The sequence below is a fragment of the Brassica napus genome, chromosome C5 (assembly GCF_020379485.1).
Source record: "Brassica napus cultivar Da-Ae chromosome C5, Da-Ae, whole genome shotgun sequence".
NCBI lineage: Eukaryota > Viridiplantae > Streptophyta > Magnoliopsida > Brassicales > Brassicaceae > Brassica > Brassica napus.
Window position 1 is genome coordinate 5,779,043 of NC_063448.1, and position 13,971 is coordinate 5,793,013.

General features: G+C 34.4%; 2 protein-coding genes across 2 annotated transcripts; both read right to left on the reverse strand.

Moving 5' to 3' along the window:
• Positions 1–4,182: 4,182 nt before the first annotated feature.
• Positions 4,183–9,014, reverse strand: LOC106445588 (SNARE-interacting protein KEULE). Its single transcript, XM_013887172.3, has 21 exons — positions 8,757–9,014; positions 8,346–8,404; positions 8,155–8,236; positions 7,955–8,033; positions 7,815–7,865; positions 7,631–7,727; positions 7,471–7,503; positions 7,201–7,326; positions 6,934–7,125; positions 6,751–6,834; positions 6,570–6,668; positions 6,414–6,490; positions 6,115–6,211; positions 5,769–5,894; positions 5,579–5,674; positions 5,371–5,490; positions 5,214–5,288; positions 4,935–5,137; positions 4,755–4,845; positions 4,573–4,662; positions 4,183–4,486 (listed from the first exon to the last, which is right to left on the reverse strand). Exons 1-21 carry the CDS (start codon positions 8,830–8,832, stop codon positions 4,433–4,435), a joined length of 2,007 nt encoding a protein of 668 aa, XP_013742626.2. The 5' UTR covers positions 8,833–9,014; the 3' UTR covers positions 4,183–4,432.
• A 1,301-nt stretch (positions 9,015–10,315) lies between these two features.
• LOC106445591 (IRK-interacting protein-like) lies at positions 10,316–12,715 on the reverse strand. The gene is made up of 3 exons (XM_048758027.1): positions 12,457–12,715; positions 10,852–12,036; positions 10,316–10,774 (listed from the first exon to the last, which is right to left on the reverse strand). The coding sequence occupies exons 1-3, from the start codon at positions 12,529–12,531 to the stop codon at positions 10,451–10,453; spliced, it is 1,584 nt and encodes a 527-aa protein (XP_048613984.1). The 5' UTR covers positions 12,532–12,715; the 3' UTR covers positions 10,316–10,450.
• Positions 12,716–13,971: the final 1,256 nt, after the last annotated feature.

Below are 13,971 nucleotides of genomic sequence, written 5' to 3' on the forward strand. Positions count from 1 at the left end.
TAAATGATTAATTTAACGTTTTGTTTACGGTGTTTATACTCTCGTTAATTGTATTAACCATTCCAAGTAAATTGATTACATGGGCTTTAGTAGATGTATTAAAAGACTAAAATAATTTAGATTATGTATTATTTTGGTCACTTTATAACTTCGTGTATTAAGTTGGAAATTATAATTAAAGTTGTGTATTAATATGAAATTTTCCTAATCGTTCTCACAACCTTTATTAAATAATTCTTCCTTGCCTAGACTAATTACATGTAATGCCATTATTTATTATTTGGATCCTTTCATACAATATACAATATGATTCTTTATTGCATTACTAAAAACCAATTGATAGTTGTAAATAATATATGAATTGTGATTACATTACTAAAATTATGGTGTACACTGATGGTTATTAACAATACACTTAGACAACTACGAAAGGTTGTCTTTCCCAAATGTGGTGTGGCATAATATTAGTGTATTTTTCGATGTGTATACTGCATTATTTTACAAATTTATAATATTAGTGGATTCTTCGATATATATATTGTATTATTTTATAGAAGTTAGCATACATTAAGTGTATTTTTCTTAGCTATTATATCATGGCTATATAACAAATTTCGATAGCTAAGACAAAAATCCATATTTTTATAATATATTGTTAATAATCATGTTCTTGAGTGATTGTAAAATACATTCAAGAACGAATTTCATATTAAATTGTTTGCAATCTCTTAACTTTTGCAACAAGACATTTTTATTACAAAATTAACATAAATGTTGACAGACATCAATTTGGAAATTTATATAATTCTTTCCGGTTAAGTTTAAAGTCAAATATCATGTTCTTTATGATTCATAAATGATACATGACATTTTTTAGGGACACGATTCATAATTATGTTCTACTATAAAAATTGGTACGTGCCATTAATTTTGATTAATTTGTTTTGTATTTGATGGGATACTTGACATTTATTTTGGGATTGAGCAATAGAAACTCGATTATATTGTAAAATAAAAATATCGTTTATAAAAATTTTAAACGCAATCTCGAGTGATTGTAAAATACATTCAAAAAGGAATGCCATATTAAATTCTATCAATCCTTTAACTTTTGCAACAAGATTGTTTTTATTACGAAATTAACATAAATGGTGATAGACATTAAATATGGAAATTTATATAATTCTTTCCGGTTAAGGTTAAAGTCAAATATCATTTTTAATATGTACTTCTTTTATTTTGGCTCCTTTCAAATCTCCATATTTTTATAATATATTGTTAATAATCATGTTCTTGAGTGATTGTAAAATACATTCAAACACGAATTCCATAATAAATTGTTTGCAATCCCTTAACTTTTGCAGCAAGACTTTTTTATTACAAAATTAACTTAAATGCTGACAGACATTAATTTGGAATTTTATATAATTCTTTCCAGTTAAGTTTAAAGTCAAATATCATGTTTTTTACAATTCATAAATGATACATGACATTTTTTAGGGACACGATTCATAATTATGTTCTACTATAAACATTGGTACGTGACATTAATTTTGATTATTTTTTCGTATTTTATGGGATACGTGACATTTATTTTGGGATTGAGCAATAGAAACTCGATTATATTGTAAAATCAAAATGTCGTGTATAAAAAATTTAAACGCAATCTCGAGTGATTGTAAAATACATTCAAAAAGGAATGACATATTAAATTTCTTTCAATCCTTTAACTTTTGCAACAAGATTTTTTTATTACGAAATTAACATAAATGGTGATAGACATTAAATACGGAATTTTATATAATTTTTTTCGGTTAAAGTTAAAGTCAAATATCATTTTTAATATGGACTTCTTTTATTTTAGCTCCTTGCATATAATACTTTCTATAATTGTATGGAAATGTATGAACAATTAGGGATTTGCAACATTCCTTTGTGGCAATGGGATATTCATTTTTTTTTTCAAATCTCCTGGGTCAGAACTTTATTAGTTGTGTATATATATCATACTATCCTAATATCTACGGTATTACAACCTAAACGTTTCAAAACTAGCAAAGAAAATGAGTGGCATGAATTTCATCTCTGACTTGAGCCAAAGAAGTCTTTGTGGAAGATGGGTGAAAGTCATAAAACTTTGGAAGCAGTATTCAGCTGCTGGTGAAGAGACCAGTGAAATGGTTTTCTTATGCTATATATTTTTTAAATCTTAAAAAAAAAATCAAATGTTACTTCTGCTAATCTTTATAAAAAATAGCTACCATATTAAAGACCATATCTATTTTGGTTTGGTCCGGTTTATATACAGCCAGTTTCCGATTTATTTGGTTTTATACCAAAATACCATAAATATAATCTTTTATAACATTTTGTCTTTAATAACATTTTGTTTCAAAAAAAAATGATCTTTTATAATTTTATAAATTTTACTTTATATAATTAAATATTGGCTTTAATAAAACACGAAGATACTTTCGTTTTTAAATAGACTATTTTATTTTACAATTTAAAATAATTAGTAAACATATTAAGTTGATAACAATAATATTTTCTATAGAATAGAAAAATTAGCAATCCATAATATTATTAACTAAATATTAGTGTACATATATGTCAGCGTAAAAAATATAAAATTATGTTTTTTTAATATGATAGAGATGAAATATATCTTTTGACTTAAAACAAAATATTAAATTAGTAAAATAAAAATTTTAAGTATGAAGACCATATCAATAAATAAATTATGTATATGTTACTAATTATATTATAGAATTTACATATAATTATACAACATATTTTCATTTTATTCGCTTTGATCAGTATAATTAGTTTATATGCCAAACCATATCCATATAGCGCATTTAAAAAAAAAATAACATTCATTCGGTATATTCGGTATTACAAAATTCAAAACATTTTTTCTATTTCGGTTCGGTTTTACCGGATTGAACTCCTAAATCTAAACCATGTATAATAACTCACTATTGCTTTTACCTATTCAATATCTATTGATTAAATTTATAATTTTTTTTAGTCTACTCACTCCGCGCAGGACGCGAGTCATCACCTAGTATATGTATTAAAGCATAATGATAAAAGAGAAGGTATGTCTCCAATCATGCATTTAAGAGATTTATATGAGTAACCCTAGATACGCACGATGGAGCATGTGAAGAAATAATTTGCTCTATGTTTCTTTTATTTAAATGAAATGATGAACTAGAACTATATAGGTCAAAACATATTTTTTTCTCTATTAATCATTTAACCAGCAAACATGATATAAGTTTTGATTCGTTAAAAACTTACACATTCATCTCCTTAGCAATTCAAAGTAATAAATTAGCAAAAAAACTCAGATTATATGTTAGGACATTTTAAACAATATGATTAATACCAAAACGATGAATTCAACTGTTCAGGACATCGAGGAAGTAAAGAACATGTATACATGTCACCACAAAGAAAAAAACAATCAAAGACGATTTTATGATAGGATTCAACTCCTTAAAAGAACACTAATATATAACGCTTGGTGTTATCCAAGTGATTTCAATATAGTTACTACTTACTAGTACTTGCACAATTGAACACTATAATACAATTGCGTAGATTTAACCACTAGTGACGCTACACATATAATTTATATGATCGTATCTAGTGATTAAATTTACTGACAAAATAGTCACTAGAAAAGACTTTTTTTTATATTGGGTTACATCCAAACTTTAAAAACTGATGGTAAAATCAACAATGCAGCCTTTATATTGTTTCGTAATCGAACACCAAGCTAGCTGGTGTCTAAATCTGTTTAAATATCGAGATTGCTAGATTAATGAACTGCTATATAAATATATGTCTCTAACTGAGAAGCATTCCATAGCTGACACTGATCATGGTTACTTGCAGAATGTATCATCAGGGGGGAAATGCACGGTTTCATGAGACAAGGTTTACTGACGACCCTTTTCTTTTGGTATCTTCTATGGACCTGAACAGCTAATCAGATAATCTATTGATCCCAAAGCTAAAAAGTAATATTCAAGTATACTTTAAACGTCTTATTGTTGTTCATGTTAAGAGGATCTTAATATAAATCTGTGATGTGCATTTTATAGGATGACCGACTGTAGTTATTCTCAGAAGAAATAGATTTGAATGATGATATAAGACATCCTGAGATAGCAAAAGAACGATTTAGGGTAATTTACACAATCGAATTTAACAGGACAAATAGCCAAAGATCTAGAAGTCAACTTCATGAGCTGCTTTACATTAATAGACGCCAAACAATAAGTGTAAACTTAAGAGTCGATGATCTCATAATCTGATCACTTTTATCCATTTCTTTCATGTCTTTTAACATGGTTGGTTACACATTAGATTGGGAGACCAGAGAACAAAGACTAAGATTTGACTTGAGATTCTATTCTCATATTTGAAGATCGTCTATTGATAACTCGTTTGCAGTCAGAAGCTTCAGTTTCTGTGGGACACAAGAAGATTACTTTAATTGAGAGGGTGATTCATAGTTTGTCAAATCTCGGTGCGTCAAGTATGAATGTGGCTTACCGTTATGAACTGTGGAGGATCGTCAAGGCTTGTAGACCCGAGGATTACTTCTCTTTTGAGTTTCGTGGTTAGTTTGTGACACACTTTTAACTGAAAAAACAAATATAACAGTAAGAAGAGATCATCATATATCCTGATTCTATGCGTTGATTGTAAAAGCTTTTCTTTCCTTGGCTTCTTACCTCTGATCTTGTTGCTCCACCAACGATAAACACAAATATTCGCTGTCCCATCTTCTTGAAGTCACTAGACGAATGTCTCAACACCGAATCACTGCAAGAATGAAACAAAATCTTGGCTTATATGTTTAGGTTATTATTCATATTTGGATTGATACTGGGATTGTTTTAAAAACGGTTTACCTTGAATATCCATCATCTGAACCTCTTGGTTTAGCCCATGTTGGTGTGCGTCTTGATCTCATGGATTGAGCAGCTTGGCCTTGACTACTACTACTAGCTGATGAAGAATGTGACGTTGATCCGTGGAAACTTGGGCTTGGGTCGTTCATACATGGGTAATCCTCTTTTGGCAACTCTCCTTTGCTAAGTTTCTCGATCAGTTCCTGCCAAATTCCACATATCAGAGAACCGTCAACACGTGAGTTTTGCATTATGCTAAAGAAAATGAAACTAGTGAACCTCAATCATGGGGTAGAATCGAGATAACTGCCATGCTGCTTCCTCTTCACGCTCTTTCCTGACACCTCGTTTCTTCTGCAGCCATTAACAAAGAATGTTAGGGAAGATTCACTTACATTTCAAAATATAGATGGGGCATTCAGCGAGAAGATGTAACCTTGTGAAGATCAAACTTCAAGGTGAAACCTCCCGGTGCATTCTTTTTAGCATCGACAGCTGGACCAAGTAGTCTCATATTATTTACAGCGCTCATGTCATCAGATGAGAGTTTTGCCAGCTAGAAAAATAAAATAAAATAATAAAGCCTTAGGTGGGGGTGGATAGGAACCAAACAAAGATTTAGAAACATTAACATCCCCAAGTACCTTCATTAGATTTTGACCCTTTTCACCTTCAAACTTTTCAGGGTAAATGGTTGCGAGGATCATCAACAGGCGTAACTTGCCTTCACGACTTGCCTCCTGTACATGAGTTTAAAAAATACATAAAGCTCGACAGCTCAATGCCTCATTAAGTATTACAGTAAGTCAACCACTATTATAACTAGATGCAAACCTCTTGAGTACTCAAATATTTGATCACATCCTTCATCCCAGCATCACCAAAAACAAGGTCTTGTTCAAGTTGTCCAAGCTCCCTAAGTCCCTGCTCTCTGATAAGGTCGTTGATTTTCCTAGCAATCTGCAACCATAAGAAAAGAGTTACATAAATTTTCAGACACTAAATCCTGTGAAATGTCAATCGGATGATGTATATTAATAGAGCAACAGTGTGTAGCACAATTTAAAGATTTGAAGGTTCGAATTAAGGATACAAACTAGAGGCATATCACTTTTGAAATGGAGGTGAACGCAACAAGAAAACACAAGGGAGGGAGCGTTGCAGATAACCACCGAAGTACCTCTACATGGAGAGATAGCTTGTCTATTTGTTCACTGTATTGTGGCAATGCTTGAACCATCTTCTGCAAATCTCTCGTAGAAAGCTCAGCACCATCTCTAAAAAATAAGAGACGATGAAAATTGATTAAAAAGGAGAGAACAATCCAAAGAACTTCTCCAATCAAATAAAGTATTCTACGTAGATCAACTCAGAGTTATGTCAGAGTATGATCAAACTTAATAACTAGAGGACATACAATAAAATCGATTCCACCAGTTCAGGAGAAGTTTAATATACAAAGATAAAAGTGATACCCACCTCTTACCATGCTGAAGCTGAGCAGCTTTGTTTTTCGATAAGAAATTGGTCATCTTGTCATGCAATCTTTCACTAGCCTGATGAAAAAAAACACACGTCAAGAGTATTCACCTTTTTCAATTACCAAAGAGAAATACACCTAGGCATCAGACTCACATCTGCTATATGTGCATGTCGAAGCTCTAGCCAAATAGGATCATGTTCCTCCAAGAGCACATCTTTCGTCTCTGGTTCTCCGCCTGAATTGCTTGGAATCTAAAACACTAAAAGAACATCACACGGAGTATCCAGGAAGAGAATCACAATAACTTATCCAGCAGCATAGAGTTGAACTTACCACATGTACATATTTGTTCCCTTCCATGTTCAGCAAATCATGGCACATAGCATCATAAGTCCACTCATGTATAATAGGAGCAATCTAGACATTCCAAACAAGCAAAATGCTGCTAATCATATAACACAACAATACAAATAAAATAAATGAAAGAACCATCAAATGCGAAGAACAGTTCTAAACCTGGTCTACGGATCTGTCGAGGATGAGCAGCTCACACGTTTCAGTCTGTGGGAAATTCTCAATCGACTGTTTATGCTTTGCCAGACAATTCCAGATTCCAGCTGCAAGTTTCGTGGGAATTAAATCGCGCAAAGTTGTCATCGTCGATGCGTCAAGTGACTTTGCAGCTCGGTATCGTACTGTTGGAAACTCCTGTGAGGTCAAAACTGATTTAGAAGAGTCATCCCCCAGATAATAGTCACTAATTGTGAGAAAAATGATTGGTACCCGTAGTGAAGCAAAGACTGTGGCAATTCGAGAGGCCATCACATTTAAGCACGCATCGCCTTTTCTAGAAGTTTCCTCATCACCGAAAAGATCCTCTAAAGCTCTCTCATGGTCGGTGATGAAACCCTGTATAAGTTGTTGTTAATAAATGTCTTCTGCCCTCTCTCATAATGTGAAACATGCATTCATAGACTAACAAGAAGTACATGACGGAGAGCAATATAAACATGGCTAAACTGCACAAACACAAGAAGTTCGGACTAATCATACCTGGCTATCAATGGCGAAAAATTCCAAGTTCATCTGCAAAAATGAAAATCATATTCATATGGCTGCTATCATGGATCTATAAACACATACACTATAGTAATTAAAATGTAACAGCAACAATCAGTATACACTAGAAAGCATGGAGTTTCACAATATACACCTCTCTTAATGCTGCAATCCGGGGCAATACACTCGAATCTTTCTTGATGTGACCAACCAGCTCCTTAGAAACGGGTGAACTGAAGAAGACAAATGCCCTTCACAGATGCAGAGGAATAAAGAAGATAATCAGTGTCTTGAAGAAATTGTCTTTAGGATAGATCCGATGACTAAGAGTTCCTTACTTTTTGTACAGTGGTGATTTCCCAGACATGTCTGACAAGAACATGATGACGCTGATGAAACAGAAGAAATAAATAATATAAGAGGAAATAATGAATGTCACATTTTGGAACGCAGGTAAGGAACATGAAAGATGAATTACTTCTCTTTAGTTGGCTGGATGAAGTAAATGGCGTCCAGTGAAGGTAGAGGTTGTCTTCGTCTAAAAATGTCTTCAACCACTACACAGAAAATGATGGATTACACCAGTTAAGTTATTACCAAGTAAAAAAGGCATGATATAGAAACTAGAATCCTTGCAAAAAAAAAAAAAAGAAAAAAAGAAGACTTAAAAATTCTCACATGAAACTCCTTCGTCCGTGATATCAGCCATTTTGCAGGCGTAGGACATGATCTTGACAGTGAGTTTGTCCATGATTAGTACCTAGGGGTGCAAAGAATAAAAATAGGTATCAAGGCAAGTTTAAAGCCAATAACATAACCTGGGGTCAGCGTCAGCCAGCCCATGGTGAAGGAAGAAGACGCAAACATACCTTCCAGGTGGATTTTGAGCTCCCAGTCTTGGTAGATCTAAGCATCTCATACAAGAGTCCTGGAAAATAACAGAAATGTAAGAAGATCAGACACACTGCCAAAAAAATATTCAAGAAAACGAGCCAAAAGCCTCAGGGAATATAGATCCAAGAATGCATGAGATGAACTACACTGCATATAACTCTACTCAGTAACTAAATGAATCAAAATTGAATCAACACTTAAATCATTTTCATGACTGTAGAGCCCAGAATCAGTTCAGAATTGAATCAACACGACTAATAAAAATGGCAACTCCACAGAACCAGAAATAGACATCGTAAATTCGACAAGTCAATCCGAATCAACTAGAGTCAAAAACAGAGTAGATCAGATAAATATATAGAGAGAGAGAGAGAGAGAGAACTCACGTTCACGTGTAAGCTGGCGGAAGTTTTTGTATTCGCCAGCCTGAGACGACGACGAATCGGAATCTGAGTACGACATAGCTGCGATCCCCCACCACCAACTTAGAATCTCCGATCGTAGTAGATTCGAACAAAAGATCGGCCAGAGAGAGAGAGAGAGAGATTGAAGATCGCGAACTAATCAAAATATAGACAACGACAAACGACAGAGACCAAGACCGACGATGAAGAGAAGACCGTAATTGAAAATTAAACTTTAAATTCTCGAAAACCGCGGTTGCTGCTGAAGATATAGTTTAGACCGTTTTGACCCGAACCGGCGGTTTGAATCGGTAAAATCGAAGTTTCGATCTAGACCGGGTCTTTTTTGTAAACGTTTCGCGCGTTTCTAGTCAACTCACCCTTAATCGCTGTTGCTGCAGACCGTTAAGCAACGTTTTGTGGGACTACAACTAAAAATGAATTTCTACAACTAATTTAGATATATAGTTACATATATGCATTAGTAATTCAAAAATTATCATGATAAATTATTGCTTATGTTCACAAAATTTTTAACCGAATACCAAATTATTTACATATGACAAATTTATTCATCAAAATAGATATGCTTGTTATTGGATTAATGTTTTCTGAAAACTTACATGGGTTATAAACTATATTCATTAGCCATAAAACTATGTTTGAAAGATTCTTTACACACTATATTCATTATTAATAATGAATTTTGGAAATCACTCAAAGTTCTATTTTTGACTATATAAAATAAAAAATTTTACTTGACTAATATTAAATTATGTGTTTTATGTTTTTTTATGATTAACTTCTTATAACTAAAATATAGCAACACAATATATATAGAAATTATCTTTTATTTTTATAAACAATATTAACCGCTCTAACTTTTAACGTGAGAATTTGAATACGGAAAATCATTTCGCAAAAATAGTATAGATCTCAAAACCTATATCTTCGGGAACTCAGTCTAAATGCTCTAAGTTCAAAATTATCTGAAGTTGTTTCACATTAATGATTTAACATTTTAAATATTAATGTTTGTATTGATTTGACATTTCCAACCTCACTCTATTTTTTCATTTTAAAATAGAGTTTAGAAAACATGCTTCTACCAATGATATCCTAACTTTCAGTCTATAATAGAAGAGCAAAAATGAATTTACTCTGTATATTGAATAAGTTATTTATTTTGGTTCATCACTCTATTTTTTACTCTAAATAGAATATCATTAAAATATAATTAAAATTACTCTATTTTTTTTTTACGTCAAAAATTACTCTATTTTAAAAATAAAATATAGTGTGTATTATTGGAGATGGTCCGAGATACACACCATTTTAAACATATCACTCTAACCCCAGCCCCTATTTATGCATATCCTAATCTTATTTATGTGTCTTATGTAACAAGTAACGACAACCATTAGATGCCACTGTGAACTACATGTAACCAGCTCCAAGAATATGAAGCCAACGAGAAAACGCCAATATTTTACTTTAGTGGACTTCTTCTCTTGAATCAGTTTGACAACAAACCAACAAAATATTCATTGTAAATGTTATTTAAATAGAACCAGTTTTAAAATATTCACTTGCAAAGGTCATTCCCCCTTTCTTTAATTACAAGCTCATAGAACAAAACAAAACTCACCAATTTTTTATCTCCTTAATCAAGTAAACTAAACTCCTAATGGGCTACAAATGCTTATTAAACTCTTGTCGTTTTTATTACATTCCTTGACCACACGGTCTTCCACTACTTCCTCCTCGTCGCTGCCGCAATGCTTGCAAACCACCTTGCACTTAACTACACTACCATACACATAAAACCCAGGTTGAACCATAGTTCGAACCACACTCTTATACCGATCCCCACCAGTTTCCTCCATGTAAACCGGATCAAAACGGTCATCTTTCTCCACGCGAAAGATCTGCAAACCCGGGTTCACCGAGTTAGCCAAGAGATGAACCAACCAAACACTCTTCGACGCACCAAAGAAAGCCTACAAAAGAAAACAGAAGGATTCAATTACTTTTCAATAAACCAAATGAAAATCTACAAAACCGTTAACTACTTTACCTGTAAAAGCGGTTCAGGCCACGCTCGGTTCCAGCAAAGCATAGAAACGACGTCGCTCATCTTCCGGTCACAGAACCGGCTAAACTCCTCGGAGAAATGCTTCGTCCCTCTGCTCAACACCTCGTCCCACGTTAGCTCCATCAAGACGTTGAACGAAGCGTAATTAGACTCGCAGCGATCAATCGGGTTCAAAATCCGGGTCGACCCGTTTTTCTGAAACCCGGAAGCCTCGAAGTCCTCGAAGAAGGCTCTGCTCAGGATCGCCTCGAGGTAAAAGATCAGACTTTTCGGGTTCTTCGCGAAAGAGTTGATCTTGACGTCGAAAGGCTGGAGGAGGAGAGAGAGCCGCTCGTAGACTTTCCCACCGACGGTACGCAGCTGCGACGCGAGAGCTCTGCTCAAAGCCCTGATCGAAGAACGAGACTCCGAGACCGACACAAGAAACTGCTGGATGATCCTGTCGTTGAACGTGTCTTTTCGGACAGGAACATTCTGTTTCTTGTTGTTGTTGCTGCACTCGTCGAGGCCCGATTTGAGGTTGTGGCAGTAGATCTCGAGCTTGTTGAGCTTCTTCTCGAGCTCCGACATGGACGTTTTCAGCCGGGAAGCTTCGACGACGGCGTCTTCTTTCTTCTTCGTGGCTTGGATGAGTTTGTGAGAGAGCTCCGCCACGGCTAGCCGCCACTGCTCTTCTCTTGAAGCGTCTGCGGCGGAGGCGGAGGCGGAGGAGGAGGAAGAGCGCGGCGGAAGGGAAGACGCTGCGGCGGAGGAGGAAGAGCGCGGCGGAAGGGAAGACGCTGCGGCGGAGGAGGGTTTGGGGCTTCTCCGCGTGAGGGATTGGAAGATTGATTTGATTATGAGGTTGGGGCTGGAGATGAAGGAAGGGTTGTTGTTGTTGTTGTGGTGGTGGCTTTCGAGAGGGACGACGGAGAATTTTTCGCGGTGAGAGTGGTGAGGACGACACTTGTTACAGGAGACTGCTCCTCCGTATTCGTCGTCGGAGGAGTCGTGCCGTTTTCTGTTTCCGTTGTGGTGGAGAGGCGTTAGCGTGTGTTGGTAGTTCTCGTCACTGCGGCGGTGGTGACGGTGGCGACTTGGAGTAGCGGAAGAGCCGCCGTCGCTGCTTGGTGTTGCTCTGTTTTTGTATCGTTCTTCGTGGAAGTCGTCTTCTTCGCATTCTGGAATCTGAATGAACAGAGAGAAGTTTTTAAAATTTATAAAAACGTAATCTTTCTTTCGTAAAATGAGAAAAAAAATGGAATCTTTGGATCCTCAGGTGACACGATATGAAGTTCTAATGGAATCATTGAGATCAAAATGATGAAAACTTTTGACGATAAAGTTATCAGAACAGTTTCTTCCCACTTTTTCATGGAACCGGAAAATAATAGTCTGTACGTAACGCTCTCAGGAAAACAGGCAAGAACAAGAAAGATTCGAGCTGTGCCATATTAATTCTACGATTTTTTGAAATATTAGAAGAAAAAAAAACATACTTTTTGTTCAGAGAGAAAAGACAAAACAAAACAAATTTGAGGTTTGTGTGTTCTTTTAATTCCTGCGTTTTCATCAGAAACAAAGAATAGAGATTTGAGTTAGACTTACGGGAGTGAAATGAAGGGATGGGTGAAGAGATGGAACAGGAGATTTGGAAGGAGAAGATGAAGACGACGGAGCCATTTTTTTTTTCTCTGCTATTCTTTTTATTGTCGGCTTTAATACCTCACTTTTTTATATATACACCCACTACTAGAGAGACTGTCATGATAATATTAAAAAGTTCAAGTCAATTTGTTAATGAAGCACTAGAATAATAGTAGAATGATGATCCTTTTTTTGGTGTTGAGGCGGTAAGCCAAGTCAAATATTAGATTTGTTTCCATCTTAGTTCAAGCTAAGTCCAAAACGTAGACTATGCTCTCTAATAGACATGTTTTGTTGTCGTCGCTCTGAAGATTTTATGTCTTTATATACATTTGAATTCCCCTAATATTCAACACTATATTCATCAGATCACATATGGATCCGCCAGTATAGTCATATACAAATAGTTCAACACTATAAAGCTTCTTTGTTTAGTTGGCGTTCGTTCTTTTCATTCATATTTGTTTTTGTTTAGCTCTGCAGGTTTTCATAAGCACTTATTCGAATGTTACTTGTCATGAATTTTATTTCCCCAGACTTTTCAATATAGAAAGGTCAAAATTATATAGACTTGTGTGTGTACGTGTGTATTAGTGTATACTAGAACCCAACCCGCACGCCCGTGCGGATGTTATATTTATTTTAAAATATTTCAAAATGAATTGGCAAATGCTACATTAGGCATTCTTGCAAGGGTTCATGATTTTCCATATGTTGGTTTGATCTTCGAAAGGTGAGGGTAGAAATCTTTGTAAGAGTTTCTAATAGTTCCTTCTGCAAGTCTAATTGCCACCAATATATTTGCAAAGGGTTCAATATTAGAAATTGTTTTAAGTGAAAGTCTGATGCGGCAACATTTAAGTATAGACAATGTGTATAAGAACAAACCAGTAGTTATATACATAGAACACATCGGCTTGGACCATTTCAAGTGACTCTCCTCCATAGGAGATGATTTGTTTCCACAAATGAAGCAGTTTAACTTGTACTCTCCATGTGGTTTTGAAGTGTTAGAAATTTTTGAGAAGAGTAAAAGTTGTTTTGCTATGATGGTTTGATGAAAAAGATTGTGCTTTTTTTTTGTAAAAAACAAAAATTGTGCTTTCAAGGGTGTAGGTTTTTTAAAGAAATCTTAACCAAAAGATATGAAACTTGATTTACACGTAAAAAAAGAATATACGTAATTTAAATATTTTAATATGACGAACTTAGATACAATTTAGATATTTTTAGATTCTGTTTTTTAAATTCAGTGATATCGATACTAAATATATGATAATCAATCCTAGATAATGTTAAAATATCTAGCGCATTATATGGTAACTAATTCCGAATGTTTCTAGGTTAATTGATATTTGATTTTCAAGAATAAATAAGAAGATTAAATAGCAAGAATAAGGTAATATCTAATACTAGATGATAACCCGCGCCCTGCGCGGAATGAAAAGATTTAAAGAGATTTTTGAATCAATAAGT